This window comes from Pempheris klunzingeri, chromosome 19, assembly GCF_042242105.1.
Source record: "Pempheris klunzingeri isolate RE-2024b chromosome 19, fPemKlu1.hap1, whole genome shotgun sequence".
In the NCBI taxonomy this organism is placed as follows: domain Eukaryota; kingdom Metazoa; phylum Chordata; class Actinopteri; order Acropomatiformes; family Pempheridae; genus Pempheris; species Pempheris klunzingeri.
In genome coordinates, this window is record NC_092030.1 from 10777710 (window position 1) to 10795657 (window position 17948).

The 17948-nt window shown below is 39.6% G+C and overlaps 1 protein-coding gene across 1 annotated transcript in view; it reads left to right on the plus strand.

Moving 5' to 3' along the window:
• Window positions 1-13586, plus strand: part of megf10 (multiple EGF-like-domains 10) — a 35560-nt gene extending 21974 nt beyond the window's left edge. The window contains exons 9-24 of the mRNA XM_070850323.1: window positions 1768-1942; window positions 3593-3713; window positions 4497-4660; window positions 5225-5327; window positions 5870-6016; window positions 6247-6381; window positions 6864-6992; window positions 7191-7319; window positions 7494-7622; window positions 9098-9226; window positions 9349-9576; window positions 11237-11352; window positions 11438-11561; window positions 12765-12809; window positions 12899-13108; window positions 13420-13586. Of these exons, the coding sequence (XP_070706424.1) occupies window positions 1768-1942; window positions 3593-3713; window positions 4497-4660; window positions 5225-5327; window positions 5870-6016; window positions 6247-6381; window positions 6864-6992; window positions 7191-7319; window positions 7494-7622; window positions 9098-9226; window positions 9349-9576; window positions 11237-11352; window positions 11438-11561; window positions 12765-12809; window positions 12899-13108; window positions 13420-13586 (2251 nt within the window). The remainder of the gene's footprint in view (window positions 1-1767; window positions 1943-3592; window positions 3714-4496; window positions 4661-5224; window positions 5328-5869; window positions 6017-6246; window positions 6382-6863; window positions 6993-7190; window positions 7320-7493; window positions 7623-9097; window positions 9227-9348; window positions 9577-11236; window positions 11353-11437; window positions 11562-12764; window positions 12810-12898; window positions 13109-13419) is intronic.
• Window positions 13587-17948: the final 4362 nt, after the last annotated feature.

The window sequence follows — 17948 nt, forward strand, 5'->3', positions numbered from 1 at the left end:
TTCACTGAAATAAACAAGTGTAAGTGAACAAACAATCTAATAAAGAGTCCAGCAGTCGATGAGGCCAATGGATCAGTCCGGTGGATCAGTCCGAGGCATCAGAGAGAAGTAAAATGTTGTTGCATAAAATATTCCAAAATATTCCGGTGTTAAACTTCATGTGTCGCCTGTATGTGTTTGTCGGTGTGATCGTTGGGCCTGTTGACAGCTGACTGTTGTGGGCCAGTAGTCAGCAATCAGTTAGGTTGGCACAGCTGGCGGTGCTGTATGTGCTGCATGTGTCGTTGCGGAGAACAGCTGTTGCGCTCCTCTTCAATGGGGGCGCTGTGTCAGGTGGGCCAGCTGTCACTCAAACACAGTTACTAACAAATACAGGCCGATTCCACCTGTGTTACTGCAGCTAATCCTCACCCTGCCTGTATGAAAGGAAAAACATCCTGAAGACTTTCAGTCCTTTGGTGTCAGTCAAATCTTGCCTCACCTTTTTAAAAAACTTTACTAAGTTTACTGAGTTAATAAAGTCGCTGTTAGAGCTCTTCTATCCGGACCATGGACCACGTGGTAGAGCAAAGGAGAGAGAGAGAGTAGTCAGTGCGTTTCATTAGCCCGTATTGTATGAAATAATGAATGTGTTATCCCAGATAAACAGCCACTAATGATTTTTTCACATTAAGTTATTGTTTTTGTCTCCCTAGTGACAAGCTTTAAATGAGGGATTATGAAATGATGGGCCCCTGAGTACCAATGTTTAAAAGGCCCCTCATCCTCTCTAAAGGACTTTTGACTGAGACCTTTGTTCTTTTTTAAACCTCGGCTGGTGCCTCACTCTCTTCTCAGAGATCTGGGCTTGCTGGGTAATTTAAAAACCATTCTGTCAAAGTAACAGCACTCAGTGACCCCTTGGGTCTCTGGTGAATTGCCTGGTTGGCTGTAATCTGTTCATGTTAATGAGGGTTTAGTTAGTGCCATTCAATTACATATAAGTTTTCAAGGTCCTAGATTTCATGACTTCTGAGTACAGGCAACCAGGGAAGGACCCAAATAGAGACAACAGAGGCACACAGGGACAGAAAAGACACAAAGCTCATGGGCATGGGTTACAAGTCCAAACAGAAGCTGTATTGATTCTACAGGATAGTAGAATTGGGGCTGGGAAAAGGCAAGGGCAGATGGGGAGTAGTCAGGTGCAAATAGAGAAACTGGTTCAAGGTTTCAGGATACAGTTTCAGGTAACAGGTAGCTGAGGCTGGAAAGCAGAGGCATGAAGCAACACTGACAATCTGGCACTAACAGCAGGGAGTGGCTGGATGTGGGAGTGAAGAGACTGAAAGTCAGAGAGCATCTAGTGGACAGGTAGGGAATGGCAATGAATAGTGGGAATAGCTGAAAGGAGTGACAGAGAGGCAATATTGTGACACCAGAGGATGATTTCTGATCTGGTCTATCACAAATGTTGGACAGATGAACTGCCTGACTGATCCCAGTTACATGGGCTGCAGACAGTATATGAGGTGACTGATCAGAAGCTGAATCTCTCACCAGCAGATGCAACAATACCTTTTCTAACTGAATTTAGCCATTAAAACCAGGGTGAAATGTATTTTTATTAGTCTTTATTGTTCACACTGCTATTGGAATGTTTGCTGTTGTCTGTCTGTCTAGGAATCCTTAATTTATGAAGCAGTTGTAGAGCTATAGTTTGAGCAAAAAACTAACCAAGAATTAAGAATAATCTGTAACTATGATATGTTCCTGTCTTGTCACCAGCTGCCATCCAATGTCAGGGGAGTGTACGTGTCAACCTGGTTGGTCAGGCCTCTACTGCAATGAGACATGCACCCCAGGATTTTATGGCGAGTCCTGCCAGCAAATGTGCCAATGCCAGAATGGTGCTGACTGCCACAGCGTGACCGGAGAGTGTATCTGTGCGCCAGGTTTCAAGGTAAACCATTTTTTAAGGCTTTTTAAGACTTATGCAGTATGTCTGATACAGTATATGGTTGGCTTTGGGCTCATTGCTTGGCTCTCAACCAGATTTATAATACTTTTGTGTTTTTTTATTTAGTTTTTATTTTGATTTTGATTATATTTCTTGTTTTCTATTCAGTTTAGTTTCAGTCAGTTTCAATAGTAGGTTTGCTCATTTCAGTTGAAACTGAAGACTTAAACCAAAAGACATTACCTGTATGTTTAATTTTATTTTGAAGCACACAATATTGTTTCAGCTAGTTTTCTTTTTTTTCTAAAGTGTAGTTTTTGCTCTCAACTGCCTGAATCATAGCCAGCGAACCCCGGCCAGAGCAGGCACTAATACTTAAGGAACTGAAAATGATCGAAAATGAATCCACTGAAAATATCTATACTGCTGTGCAACGATGTCTTTGCTTACTCAGTAGACCTGAAAGGTGCTACTAATAAAAAATATGGCTCTTTAGTAACATCTAGTGGCAGCAGAACTATACCAATATCACCAAATGCACAAACCTTTTTTTTTTTCTTGTATGAATGAATAAATAAGTAATAGAATTCAAGTGTCACACACACATATATATGTATGTGTGTATGTATATATACAGTACATATATATATATACTGTATATACTGTGTGTATATATATATACTGTATATACTGTATATATATATATATATATATATATATATATATATATAATCAGTAATTAACATGTTTAACTGGATAAAAGAAATATAGAAATAGAAGTTTTATTTGGTTTGAGGAGAAGTATTTCTTGAGGAACAACAGTATCCAACTAGTCCTTCTGAATGTATTGTTTGCCAAGAAACAGTTCCAGCATGTTCTAGCATGACTACCTACTACAAACTGTCATTTTTACATTTGTTTGTCTGTGGTTAGCATCAGATAGAGTGTGTTAGTGAGCTGAGGAGGTGCTTGTAGGTGTGTTTTGGACAGAGCCGTTCTGCCCTGCCTCCAGTCTTTATGCTAAACTAATCTAATCACATCCTGACTCCAGCTCTCTTGTAAACACATAGGCGGATGCAAAGAAAGCAAATAAGCCTATTTCCAAAACGATATAATCGATTATGATGATCATTATAATAAAACCAACCGCTAAAAAAAAGCATCTTATTAAGTGAGCATAGAAGGAGCTTCTTCGGCTAATGTCTGCTCAAACCGTGGCTCATCAGAACACACTCAGGTTTCACCCAGCTCACACAGTGCACACCCCACACGACCATTTCTAAGAATGATGTTTGGAACTCGGGTCTAGTAGACAAGTCCTCATTGTTTCCATGTGTAGTTTATCTGCTTAAAGCACTTTTATGGCCCTCACAGTAGTGTTCGCCATGGAAACATCAGTACTCTGTGGGAAAGCATCATATTTCTCAAAGCAAATGTCGTAAACATTCATACTGACTAAGAACAGATTTTTCTCTTCTACTAATAGAATGAGGTTCTACAGGTGGTTAATGTGAGCAAATATAGTACTTCACCTTCCATAACTGCTGCTGTGTGGGACAATATAAGGAGGCTCTGCTGCTGCGCCATCTCTTAATCACAGTCTGATGTTCACAGCCAGTTCTAACTATTTATCTACTATATTGACCTTCTCAGGGTCCCAACTGTTCAGTACCCTGCCCAGAAGGAAAACATGGAGTGAACTGCTCCTCCAGCTGTAACTGTAAGAACAGAGCTCAGTGTTCACCAGTGGACGGGTCCTGCTCCTGTAAACCAGGTGAGCTGGGGGGGGAGAGAGGACAAGGGGGAAGAGGGGAGGGGGAGGGGAGAAATGCAGGAGATGAAAAGAAAAGAGGAGAAATGATAACTGGTCAAATATTATCTTTTTGATATTTTCCAGCGGACTTACAGAAGTTAAATGTGAATAGCTCAAGCCTTAACTAGAGACATTACCTTACTTCTGTTCTCACCTTTATACTAAATCATTAATTTGGGGAAAGAGAAGACTAAATGCCATGTAAACATGTTCTAGTATATAAAAACATGGGTCTGCCAGCAGTGAATATAGAGTATATGCATTTGGATGACATTATAATTCAGTATTCAATAACTAAGTATCCTAATAATAAGTTAATGTTATGAAAAGACATTCCATCCTACTTCTGTTCACAATGAAATACAAATGTATTTGTTACAGGTTACATTTTTTTGGTGCAATTGTTATTTCACAACACATGGAAATGGTCTATAGTCTTATTATAGCCCTAGTTGTTTTGTAATCTTTCGGGGACAGTATGTTCTATTGTAGGCTCACATCCTTTCTCCTCTAAGTTAAATGGAGTGACTCCATGATAAAACACAATGATCTTTTCAGGCAAACCAACTTTTCGGTCGTAATCTATACTTTTTACAAAGCCATCATAACTATCCTGCATGTCAGCATTATATATCAAGGAAACTCTGCTAGAGGTATTGTGTTACACTGCACTATGATGCCAACTACTGTTAATTGCAAGTGTTGTATGTGTCTGTTTGAATCTTACTGACCTTGTCTAATCAGGTTGGCATGGGGTAGACTGCTCCATCAACTGCCCCAGTGGTACCTGGGGTCTGGGCTGTAACCTCACCTGCATGTGTGGAAACGGAGGAGCCTGTAACGTGCTTGACGGTCACTGTACCTGTGCCCCGGGCTGGAGAGGAGAGAGGTGTGAACTCCACTGCCAGGTGAGAGCATGTGGATGCTCCCAGATCTTTATGTTGAAAAAGCATAAACACTGCTAGTGTTTGCAGGTCAAATCGTCATTCTAGTCCACTGGAAAACCCTTTTCTAATGATCCAACTGGTGTTTTTGTATGTTTCAACCTGATATTTCCCACATTGTACAATAATACTGTAGATCTTATTTTGTATTCGCAATTAGAAACTTAAAATCTCATATAACTTAATGTTGTCAAACAACTAAATAAATGACATAAAAATTACAACAAACCATCCTATATTACTCTTCTATTATATCACTTCTTACAGCCTGTACAAAAATTCTAACTCTGGTTCCATACAAGTATCCAACTTTGTTAAGATGAGAGCTGACCATGCATGACCATTATTCTGAGGCTACAGACATTGGTACTGGTGCAGTTTATCTAATACTGCAAGCTTGATGCAGTATACTAATATATCACCACATGAAGCTGTGGGAAAAAGCATAAAAACCTTCTGTCTGAGTCTGAATGTGTGCTGCATGTTATGTGAATGTACATGTTAGTGAAGTTCTGTTCATTGTCCCAGGATGGTGCGTATGGTCTGGACTGTAAAGAACGCTGTGACTGCAGCCATGCTGATGGATGTCACCACTCTACTGGTCACTGCCGCTGTCTGGCAGGATGGACTGGTGAGACTTAATAACAATCAACACACTAATTATCAATTTAGTTATTAAAGTACATTCTATAAGATTAGTAAAGATGAAAATAATGAAAGCCTAGAGGACAGAGGGTGTTAGTTCACACATTAGACCAGACTAGCCTCCTGGCTGAAAGGAGTCTGCAACTTTCAGTTAAATTTAAAGGTATAGTTCTGTGTTTTAGGAAATATGCTTATTGCTTTTTTTCCACGAGTGAAATGAAAGGATTATTAGAACTCTCCTCAAGTTTGGGCATTAAATAGCGAGTTGGAGTCTGAACTTATTTGGCCTAGCTAGTACTAGAGGGAGACGGAACTTAAGGAGACGGCTCACATAATAATATATTACTTGCTACCTCGGCAATACCACTTTTAGTGATACCACCTTTTAGTATTTGCATTGCCAGTGATGTAAATAAACGTTAGCTGTTGTGTCCCCTCGGATTATGATTAGCATGGATGCATTCAGTACTATTCATTATGAAATATGCCAAAAGGTTTCTGTGTGTGTGTGTTTGTATGTGTGAGCAGGTATCCACTGTGACAGTGTGTGTGCAGAGGGCCGCTGGGGCCCAAACTGCTCCCTCCCTTGTAACTGTAAGAATGGAGCATCCTGCTCTCCAGATGAAGGAACCTGTGAGTGTGCTCCAGGATACAGAGGCACCACCTGTCAGAGGAGTAAGTCCTACATCAACACCACATGCTGATGCAAGATGCATGCAGCTGACCTTTGACTGACTCTTGAAGTTTATTTCAACTTCAGTCATGTTTTCAAAGTTTTGCCCATCATTCCCATTACAATCTGAGTTGTTGATTGACTAATTATCTGTCACCTAAATGAATTGGGTTAAAATTCCATTCCATTCCAATGAAATTAAATCTTTCTGTTTGCTCTTGTTTGCCTGCAGTCTGCTCTCCAGGTTACTTTGGTCACCGCTGCAGTCAGACTTGTCCACAGTGTGTCCACAGTAACGGACCATGTCACCACGTCACAGGACAGTGTGACTGTCTGCCAGGCTTCAAGGGGGCGCTGTGCAATGAAGGTGAGTTACCCTGCAGCACACTGTTTCTACTGTGTTACAAAGGCTTCAGGGTTCAACCCATGTGGGCTAATACTGATCACAGCTTTCTGGTGGCATTAGTTATTATGTGCTGTTCCAAGAAAATTCTTCTATGAAACAGGAATTTTCTCAGAATGTCCCCAATAACAAGGCTGTTTAAGAAGCATGTGAGTCTGAGGACAGCTGCTAGCATGAATATTGCTGCGTTGGGACACGTCTGGGTCCTCATGATCCATGTTCAAATAACATGTCCATGCAGGGTTTTATACACTGTAAACATTGTTTACTAACCGGAACATTTGGTCATACGATGTTCACACTGCTGAACAAGCTTAAGACATGAGAAGAATGCTCCCCATTTGTTTCCGATAAGAATGCAACAGAAAACCGAATCAACAAACAATATTCCAGGATGCCAGAAAAATCCTGTAACTCCTTCCAGCTAAAGTGTGTCTTGTGTGCAGTGTGTCCCAGTGGTCGATTTGGGAAGAACTGTGCCTGGAGCTGCAGCTGCACCAACAACGGCACCTGTAACCCCATCGATGGCTCCTGTCAGTGTTATCCAGGATGGATTGGCAGTGACTGCTCCCAGCGTGTGTTCAATACATTTATATCTGATACAGATATTTAGCGAAGATGATGTGTTTTATAGTGGTACTGTCCTGTAAAGCACTTTTTCCTCATTAAATAGTTATACTGGAGTGTAAAAAAAGTTATTTTGCAAGGATTCATAGCTATGGTTTGGTGTGATTAAAGAGTACAAGCACTAAGATTTTGTTGTCCCCGAGCAGCATGTCCACCTGGTCAGTGGGGACCCAACTGCATCCATACATGTAATTGTCACAATGGAGCTTACTGCAGTGCTTATGATGGAGAATGCAAGTGCACCCCAGGATGGACCGGCCTCTACTGCACACAACGTCAGTCAACACACACACTAACACAAAATCGTGTATTCTAACCTTCAACCAAATTCAATGTTTTACACTATGGGGACTTGAGTAGACATGTATGTCGCACAGTCTTTCTTGCTTATTTCAGGCAAAGAGCATTTTGAAAGTATATCATGTGTTGTATGATGACCCCCCCTGCAGGTTGTCCATTAGGTTTCTATGGAAAGGACTGTTCTCAGACATGCCAATGTAGGAATGGAGCTGACTGTGACCATATCTCTGGGCAGTGCACCTGTCGCACAGGCTTCATGGGACGACACTGTGAACAAAGTATGTTTTATATACATATGTATTTGTAATTGTATGTATTTATGTACAGTTGCACTCACAGTTATCCAACACTCATTGCAAATTAGGTTATATTAGCAAAATGTACAAACTTTCAGCTGTGTTCAATGAACAACTCAAACAAGAACAACTGAAATAGCTCAACACAACTAATATTACAGGTGGTTTCTATAAATTCAACATAAAATGCCACTTTTAATGACTATTGCAGTCTCAAAATTAATGCAACTAATCAAGGGCCTCATTAGGTGCATCAGGTCTGCTTGAGATAGAACAACATGTATGTCACACAGTCTTTATTGCTTATTTCAGGCAAAGAGCATTTTGCTGCTGCAAATTTGCAAATTTCCCCAATGTGTGACGAATAAAGGTTTATCTTATCTTATCTGATCTGATCAAATATTCTGACTGGCTAGAGGTTAGTTCACAGTGATGTTTGGTTGCATGTTGTATTGAATTGACCAGAAAGTTAAGAGAGGAGATCATTGCTTTGCACTAACAAGGAAAAAGATACAAAAAGACAGCAAAGGCTCTGAATGTTCCTAGAGATGCTGTTAGAAGCATAGTTCACAAGTTCAAAGCTAAAGGAACACTGGCTGCACTACCTGACGTGGCAGAAAGACGAAGTTATCAACGACTGCCACCAGATTTCTGAGGAGGCAGTAGGACAAAAACCCTCGAGTGACTGCAAAAGACCTGCAGCAAGACTTGGTGGCAGCAGGCGGTGAGCTTTCAGTTTCTACAGTGAAGGCCTCCATGACTGAACTCCAACACATTCACCACTACTGACCCAAAAGCACAAGACAAGTGGGCTCCAATATGCTAGAATCCATATAAATAAGCCACAGAAGTTTTGGGATTCTGTTCTGTGGAGCAGAGCAACAAAAGTGGAACTTTTCAGGTCTGTGGATCAGCAGTATGTCTGGAGGAGGAAGAATGAGGCAGACGCTGAAAAGAACATCCTGCTACAGTGAAGCATGGCGGTGGCTCAGTGATGCTCTGGGGCTGCTTTGCTTCTTCTGGCTCTGGAAACCTGCAGCGTTTGGAGGGCAAGATGGATTCAATCAAGTATCAGGAGATCGTGGAAGAAAATGTCAGGCCGTCTGTGAGGAAGCTGAAGCTTTGGTGTCATTGGACCTTCCAACAGGACAATGATCCCAAGCACACCTCACAGTCCACCAAGGCTGGGCTTCAGAAAGTCCTGGAAGATACTAGAGTGTCCGTCACAGTCACCTGACTTGATGTGTTGGGCTCTCAGTTGTTCTTGTTTGAGTAGTTCATAGAACACAGCTCAAAGTTTGTGAATTTTGAGAATACATCTAAATTTGCAATGGGGGGGTTGAATAATGTTGAGTGCAACTATATATGCATGTATAATGATTCATTAGATTTAGATTTTTTGATATTTTGATATTGATTGAGTTATATAATGATTACTGTTTTTTCTTATTTTCCAGAGTGTCCTCCTGGGTCTTATGGTTATGGCTGCCGTCAGGTCTGTGACTGTCTAAATAACTCCACATGTGATCATATGACCGGTACATGTTACTGCAACCCAGGCTGGAAAGGAGCTCGTTGTGACCAAGGTGAGGACACACCTCAATAAAAGTGGCATCATCTGATCTGTAATCAGATTCCCTTGGTTATCTAATCATAAAGATTCATTTTGAAAACGGACCAAACAGACTGTAACTCCTCCTGTCTGCAGCTGGTGTGGTGGTGGTGGGCAGCCTCAACAGTTTGACCAGTGCAGCCATGCAGGTGGACACCTACCAGATCGGGGCCATCGCAGGAATCATTGTACTGGTGCTGCTGGTGCTCTTTCTCCTCCTCCTCTTCATCATCTACAGGAAGAAGCAGAAGGGCAAAGAGCCCACCATGCCAGCTGTGACCTACACCCCTGCTATGAGGGTCACTGCTGATTACACCATCACAGGTAAATTACAGATTGACCTGCTTAAAACTGCAACCAGCTTAGTAACATGTACTGTCCCAGACATTTTAGGCAGGTCTTTTTGAAGTGTAACAAAAACACTCAAGTTTTTCATGCTGAATGGAGTCCTTGGTCCTGTTAACCAATAATAATAAGAATTATTATATGAATGCTACTTATACCTATAACAGAACTTGTCTATGGTGCTGGAAAGACTGGATAATCCATTTTACAGAAACCAGGGCTTTTATTTTCCTATTGTACATGAAACAATAACGATTACTAGTGAGTAACATAAAAAACAAATTCATGCATTCTAGTATTTTATGTGCTTAGAAAATATACTAGGTAGTGTATATGCTCCAGAAATACAATGGGAAACACAAGATCTACAACTGGTCATCATGGTCTGCTTATGTGTTTGTTTCTGATGTCAATGGAGATTAATGATCATGTTATCTCCAAACATGAAGCAAATTGAAAAAAGGATCAGTTATCTTCTCTTTTTCAGTAACACACATCCAACAAAAACATCATTGCAATTCCTGCTCTCTATCACTGTGAATTTAACAATGTAAATGCATATCACAAAGAATGAATGACTGACTGAGACTATAAACACACTTTGTGGGAGAATATTATCAAAGCACGAGATGGCCCAATCACATATGATGAACCTGTTTAATGTGCTGGCGGTAATGCTGAACTACCAATCAAAAGGGGATTCCCCCTTGAGTATAAATCCAGATTCAGAGCCCACTGGATTTTATGATACACAATGAAAGTAAATCTAGTGCACTTCCATTGTGCACATGCATGAGGATGCACATGCACACGTAATGCAGCAATAATATACACATTTCTAATATTAATACTTCATACTACTCCACTAATTTTCATTTTGTGGCGATGACATGCCAAGGATTTCAGCAATGTGCCAACAAAGGCAGTGGAGAAGAAGACAACCAGCAAGCACACAAATGTAAACAATATATTTTGGAATATTTTACAAATCAGAATCGCAAATGTTGTTTGCAATGCTGATTTTTTAAATATTTGTTTTTTGTGAATGATCTCATACCTATCTTTGCATATTGTCTTGATCATTTTCGAGTTATATATGTATCACATGGCGATTTATCTGTGATAAACTGAGGGCAGACAGTAGACTTGACTTATGCTAGTGTTGTGTGGTGATGCAGTTATCAAACCAAACTGATGGAAATAGTCAAAAACTCTAGAACAACAAAATTAACAAAAGCCCACTGAAGTTTAGCAATAAGCAAGATTATAGCAAGAATATAGTGACTGGATCTTACTTCAGTAGGGAGTGATGAATGTTTTTCTGTGTTTAGAATTATATTCTAGTTATTGGTGTAGTTAGTTCTAGCATCATTACTGCATACAAGACAAAAGATGTTGAATTCCACTATTGCCAAGTGCAGGAAATATGTCTTCTGCAGTTACCAACAATGGACACAAAATGCACTTTATATGTGCCATACAGCACTGGAGCTTCACTAGAACTGAACTCGTGGTAACACTTTTTAGTTTGACCCACTTGAGATGCTTTAATTTGGGTCTCATGCCCTTGAAAGCGCTGATGAACTGACTCTTACAGTGCATCCTGAGAAGATCTTCTCATCACCTTGTCATTTTTCAGATGCTCACCCACCAACATGTGAGGGTCACCCCAGCAACTACTTCTCTAACCCCAGCTACCATACTCTGACACAGTGCATCAGCCCCCCACATGTTAACAATGGTCCATATGGAAAGGTATGGAAGTGCAAAGAGATGGAGATGCAGCAATTCAATGTAAGTATAGAATGTGTCTCTAAACGAATTGTTTGTCCATTTTCAGGCCAAGAACAACCAGCTGTTTGTGAACTTGAAGAATGTGGATCAGAGAAAAAGGGGTCCTCTGGTTAATCACACTGGCACACTGCCTGCAGACTGGAAACAAGGGGACTGCTTTAATGAACTGGGTAAGACATGGAATGCATTATAGTGCGCTCATGTATATTGTATAATTAATGCTGCAAATTGGTATCTTTCTGTTTTGTTGGCTTTGAATGATAGTGAGCCTCTGCTCCACCACCCCACTATAGATCATCATGCAGTTATGTGTGGATTCCAAAAGCTTAGTTTGTTTAAATGTTCCTATTATTTTCATTTTCATTTCATTGTACTTTACTTTACTCTTTATTATTTCCTTTTTATTTATTCATTTGTTTTGATGCTTTGGCAACATTTCTTTTGTAAAATTTACGCCAATAACAATTAAACTGAATCAATCAATCAATCAATCTTTATTTATATAGCGCCAATTCATAACAGTGTTATCTCAAGACACTTTACATAAAGAGCAGGTCTAGACCAAACTCTTTAATTAGAGAGAGACCCAACGATTCAGGAATTCAACATTAAGGATTCAAGAATGAACTGAGAAAGAGATAGAGAGAGAGAGAGCTGCAATTAAGAAAACACATACAAACAGATGAATACAAGCTAAGCAAGAGGAACTACAAGGCATATACACATCCTCAAGGAAGCATTCTGGCCAATTCCATTTTTTAACCATTAAGTAGAAACTATAATGTTAGATATGATGGATATGCATCTCCATCGCTGAGGACGATGCAGTACGCAACTCACTGCATTGCCAACATTGATATATTAAAGATATGTATGAAGTAACTACCAGTGCAATACAATATGATTCACCCATGTTATGATTTAAGGCGATGTGAAAGAATACATACAATGCAATTCAATATGGTCCGGAGAGTTTGATTTTATTCTTTGGTTTTTAAGCCAAAAGCAAAAAAATAAATTAAGTAACTAACCAAACGCATGACTACCCGACACCAGTTTTTTGACTGCTTTTATTTTCTGTCTCACTGATATCATTATTTGGATGGACATAAAAAATGATTTTAAGTTAAATGGCATAGAAACAGAGATGCTTAGTGGTGGAGATTCGTAGTTATCTGACAACTGCTTGCTGGCAAATCAGTTTTATTTACTTTTTAATTGCTGTGGATGCAAGACCTTTGCTCAATTATTGCCCCTCTGTTTCATGTATGGTGACATGAACACTTTAAGAAAATTCCAGCCCAATAGTCTCTGGTATAATTTTTGCTTTTATTTTGCACTGACCTTTGTCATTTCAATTTTCTTCATACCAGGAGCCTACGGAGTTGACAGAACATACACAGGGAAATCTTTACGAGGTAGGTCCTAGAATTCTAGAAAATGAATGCTTGACTGCTCAGTTTAATGGTATTAACCACTTGTCGGCTCCTCTGTGCATGTCATCCAGATCTGGTGAAGGGCACACTCTATCACGCCAGCTCCTGCTCCCTCAACAGCTCTGAAAACCCATATGCCACGATAAAGGACCCTCCACTTCTGACAGCCAAAAACACAGAGTGTGGCTACGTGGAAATGAAGTCACCAGCCAGGCGGGATTCCCCATACGCTGAGATTAGCAACAGCAGCCCGACCAATAACAGGAATGTCTATGAAATTGGTGAGAAGCTTAAGTTTACACTTGTTATTTGTCAATGAGTGCTTCCTAGAGAAGTATGCTTCAGTCTCATTAACCACATGATGCACCGCTGTTATCAAATCAGGGGTGATATACTGGAAATTCAACTGAGAATATTTTTATAGAATGTTCTGAATGGATGTTCTTGGCTGATGTGGTGAAATAAATACCTGACAAATCAACATACATCATCACAGTGATGCCAAAAAGAGATGCTAAAGCTTCCACAGTAGAAATGTTGTACATTCTTTTTTGTGCATCTGATTCTTTGACGTCTTTGTCTTTGATTTCAGAGCCGACTGTGAGCACCATCCAGCCGGCTGTTGACAGCAATGGCCAAATACAGTTTGGTCAAGATCCGTATGATCTACCAAAAAACAGCCACATCCCCTGTCACTACGACCTCCTGCCAGCCAGAGAGAGTCCTCCCTCAGACCACAAGGAGCTGGACAGTGAATGATGGCACAGAGACTAGGTCTCACCACCAGTCTGCAGCTCCAGCACTGGATGTTCCACAAACAGGCACACTTTATAGCCACAACATTTCACTTGTTTTCTTGCTGTTATACTTTGACACTATCGTTCTTATTATGTATCATGACTTCTTTCTGAACAAAGTTTGGAGCTACAGCTGTTATTTTTTTACAGCAAAAAACTGCGATGAAGTCTTCGTAGGTCATTCCACATGTCAGGGAGGAAGCTTTTGTTGTGTTTCCACCTTTTCTGAGTGGTCACACTCGAGGGCCGAATGAAAAGCCTGCTGTCATAACCTCTGTCTGCCCCCCCCCCCGACCAACTTCTCTACAAGAACTCCATTTTGCCTGTCTTGTAGTCTCAGTGCGACAGATTGTACAAATGGCAATAATACACTCATTCAGATGGTGACAAATCATTCGTAATGTTGCACTGTACACACAAAAAGTGACCTTTCCATTGCCCCATACACCTGGCCAGTCGCTGTGTAAAAAGTGGCCATGATTGTTCGATTGTTTGAAGTTACAAAAAACAATTCCAATATCAAGATGTGAGTGCTTCTTTTCAAGCATAGGGAAGCCTTTATGTTTGTATATAACATTCAGTATCACTCAGATCTCTATTTTTGTAACAGTGTTAGAAAATGGCTAATTTGATTGAATATTAGCAGTTATATCAAAGATTAGATTCTTCATGAGGAGTAGTTGAATCAAGCTGCTGACAGTGTTTTTGATGCTCGCTGATAAAAATGGCATCAAATGCAGTCAGAGTTTAATTAGCATTTAAGTTAACCAAAGGTACAAATTCCATTTAAGGATTATTTTCATCAGCATAGTTCTGCAAATTGTTAAATCCAAGAGGTTCCAAGCTGAGCCCCTTTTCATTCTAACAATTTCCATTTCTGATTTTAAGTCATTTCCAGCTAACTTCAGATCATTTCCTTTTCAGTGAATCAACATACCGTACAGACTAATACTTAGAAGATAGAGATTTCATTTTTATCTTATATCTTTATGATGCCATTTACAGTTCTTCTCCTTAGGACCATGTTCTGCGCATATTCCTCATGCCTTGATGAATAATTTTATCCATCTTGCTAACCCAGTGCAGTTCATTTGAAATGATCATCTGAGATCAGAGCAAAGGAACCAAGGCTGGATTAGCAGCAGTGCAACTGCCATGGTACCCCATGTTCACTGTGCTTCCCCTTTGTATTAGCATATGATCTGTATTTTCATATTTTATCTGGATCCAGTAACATACAGGTGTAGGTGCAAGAGGAACACACCGCAATCTGAATGCTTTTGGATGGCGCAGACTATCCAGAGGTGGTATGAGGTGGCACTCTGATCAAGTTGAACAGTGCTTGAGGAGACTCTTGAGGGGCCGATGAGCAAGATTCACCTGGCCAACCCTCTTACAGCACAAGTAACGTTGGCTTAGTAAGCAAGCCTGCAGATGCTGTGATCTGTGTCTCTGTCTGTCACGTGACTCTTGCCTTGCATGTAGCTCTGCATAGATTATCACACATGGCTTCACTTGGCTGGAGATGCACCATATTTGTTGACAGCCTGCCTAATTTGCATATCACGTTTCAATTACCAAATAGGTAGAGTCAAGATAACAAAAACACAGGCAAGAATCTTCAATTTTCAAGCACTTGTCCCTGTCTCCAAATAGAGATGCTATTCAGTAATTAAACTGAAACATTTGATTTTTGGATTTGATTTCAGATTGGTATTTGTAAAACGTGTCACCGTGACAGAATTTAGGTTACAGGCTGAGACACTGAAGTCATGTGGTCATTTGTATCACATACAAAATATCAAAAAAATTTAAAAATGCTCATTACCTTTTCCTTATATGCTATATTTTTCTGATATCATGCTGAAAATAAGTTAAATACATTTTTTTTTTCTTTGTCTGCTCATTGTGTTGACGTACTTTTTGCTATGCATGAATGGAGTGTTATTAAAGCAGTATTTAAAGTTTTTTGCGAAAGGAAATGGAGCATACCTTATGGTTAAAATACCCACCACTAGAAGGCAGCAAACATAGGAATTCAACTAATGAGTAGATCGGTGAAATCCTTTGGTGCACAGTTTTTCCTTTTGTTTCCACTTTTTGCATTTTACACATGTTTTACATATGTTTCACATATTCTCACAGACAGATATGTATATGTTTATATATGGAATAAGCAACATTGGAAGAAATGGCACTAATCTTGTTATTGCTTTAGTTTTTGTTTTTTTTTATGTGAAGATGTTTATTGCAGATGAGGAATCCATGGCACTGCTGGGGCTAGTACAAGCTAACTGTTGGCCCAAAATAATGTTAAAGTGCATTTAACTATTTGGTAGTTTTTCATTCTGCTCCCGTGTACCAAGTTTAATCTTTTCAATGTTATGCTGCTCTGTACTGGATCCTTGTATTTAGTGTCACCTCCTGAGCAGTGCACAAATTTAGTTTCATAAAACAGCAAACAGTGGAAACAGAATCAGAACCTGTGACAATGTGACAAAACTTAAGATTGCATTGCATAACATTTGTTTTGTAATGTTTCTGCAGTGGAAAAGGGATAATAGAATTTTTTCCTCCACCTCCAGCTCTCTTTGAATGGCTTGAATTCCTCATGAACTTATGGGGTTCTGGACAAATTGTTTTGTCCAACAAGCGTTCTCTGTTAGTAGTAGTGGTTAATAATTGGTTGTCATTCTTCAAACAGATGGTCGTCGCTGTTGTTTTGGTTTGTTACCTGACCAATCACAATCAACAGCACTAGGAACTTGCTGTTAGCATCACCTCCTGTGCAAAACCCTAAATTTAGTTCCAGGGATTTGACCTCAAAGCAGGCGGAGAACAGTTGGAACAGAAACTCAACCAGCAAAAATGGATACACCACATTTGGAGCTATTTATGATTTAATTTCACCACAAGGATTTATCACCAACTATGTGAAGTGTTTCCATCAGTGACCATATTGAGACTGAAGAACCTAACAAACTGTTCTCTCTGTGCCACATGAATTCCACAATGATGACGTTATATCTTCATCTTGTTTGATTATACCACTTCAGAGAACAACCTATCAAAGTGAAGCCCAGTCATGTACAAGACCTAACACACTTGCTGATCTTTATTACTGTGCAATGTAAAGGGCTCAACACGTCTAATAAATGCAAGCTTAAGCTGGACTTTTGCTTTTTGAAAGAATAATTGTAACAGAAACAGTCCACACTATTAATCTGTACTGAACATTGTCATATATCATATATCATCATAAAATTGTTTCAGAAAAATTTTGCTTTTCAATGATTGTATTGTCCTTTTTGTTTTCCCTGTATTCTGAATGGCCTAAAATAGCAAACTGTTTTAAGCTATTCTGAGCCTATTTCAAATATTTGTAAAATAATGTATATAGTTTGATCAGTTCTGATGTAAAGATATTAACATCACCCAGCGTCTTATGTCCGAATTTGAAAACAGGAACAAATGTGGCATTTGGTTTAGCACTGAACAATTATGAAAACTGGGAAACTTGACACCCTTGTCCTCTACATATACTGTATTTCTTTTGGAATCTTTTCCCTCTCTGTGTATTTAAATGATCACTATATATGTTTGCTTTGAAAGAAATGCCTGAGATCTTGCCAAGATCTCAAGCATTGGAGGACAAAATCATTTACACACAAGCTGCCACTGCACATTTGTTCCCCCGTAAGGTCACAATGCCACCATGGGATTCCATCTATTATGCTTTTTTGGGTTTTGTTTTTCATTATAGTACCATATGTGCAAATGCTTTGGAATAAAATGACATAATATGACGAAACAGTTTTGCATCTTGTTGAATTTGTTGACAGTCATTGTAAGTCATTTAGAGACCTTTTACAGTCTACTCAAATGTCAAAATACTAATACTATATAGTACTCGAGAAAGCTATTATTTTCATTCAGTTATGTGGTGCCACAGGGAAGTGTACTTGGAATGATGTTGTTATGTTGTTCTGTATATATATTAATCTCTTTCCAATAAAGCTGACTAAGTTCAGAATGCATTTATATGCAGATGATACAGTCAGCAAACCAAAAAGTAAATCCATGCTCTTTGGGCTGTTGGTGTTTATATAGCAATACAAAAGAATGTCTGTCCACCAGATTTTGAGGTACATGTTTTTGGCATTTGTGGCGTACCATATGGGTTGGGCTAGACCTATCCCAAACAAGGAGTGAAGATATCTAACAAGATTCATGATGACTGGACATATGGTCAATGACTTGTGGCCAATTACCTGCTAAGCCGCACCCTGTGCAATGTGTCCTCATGGATGGCAACCATGCTTCT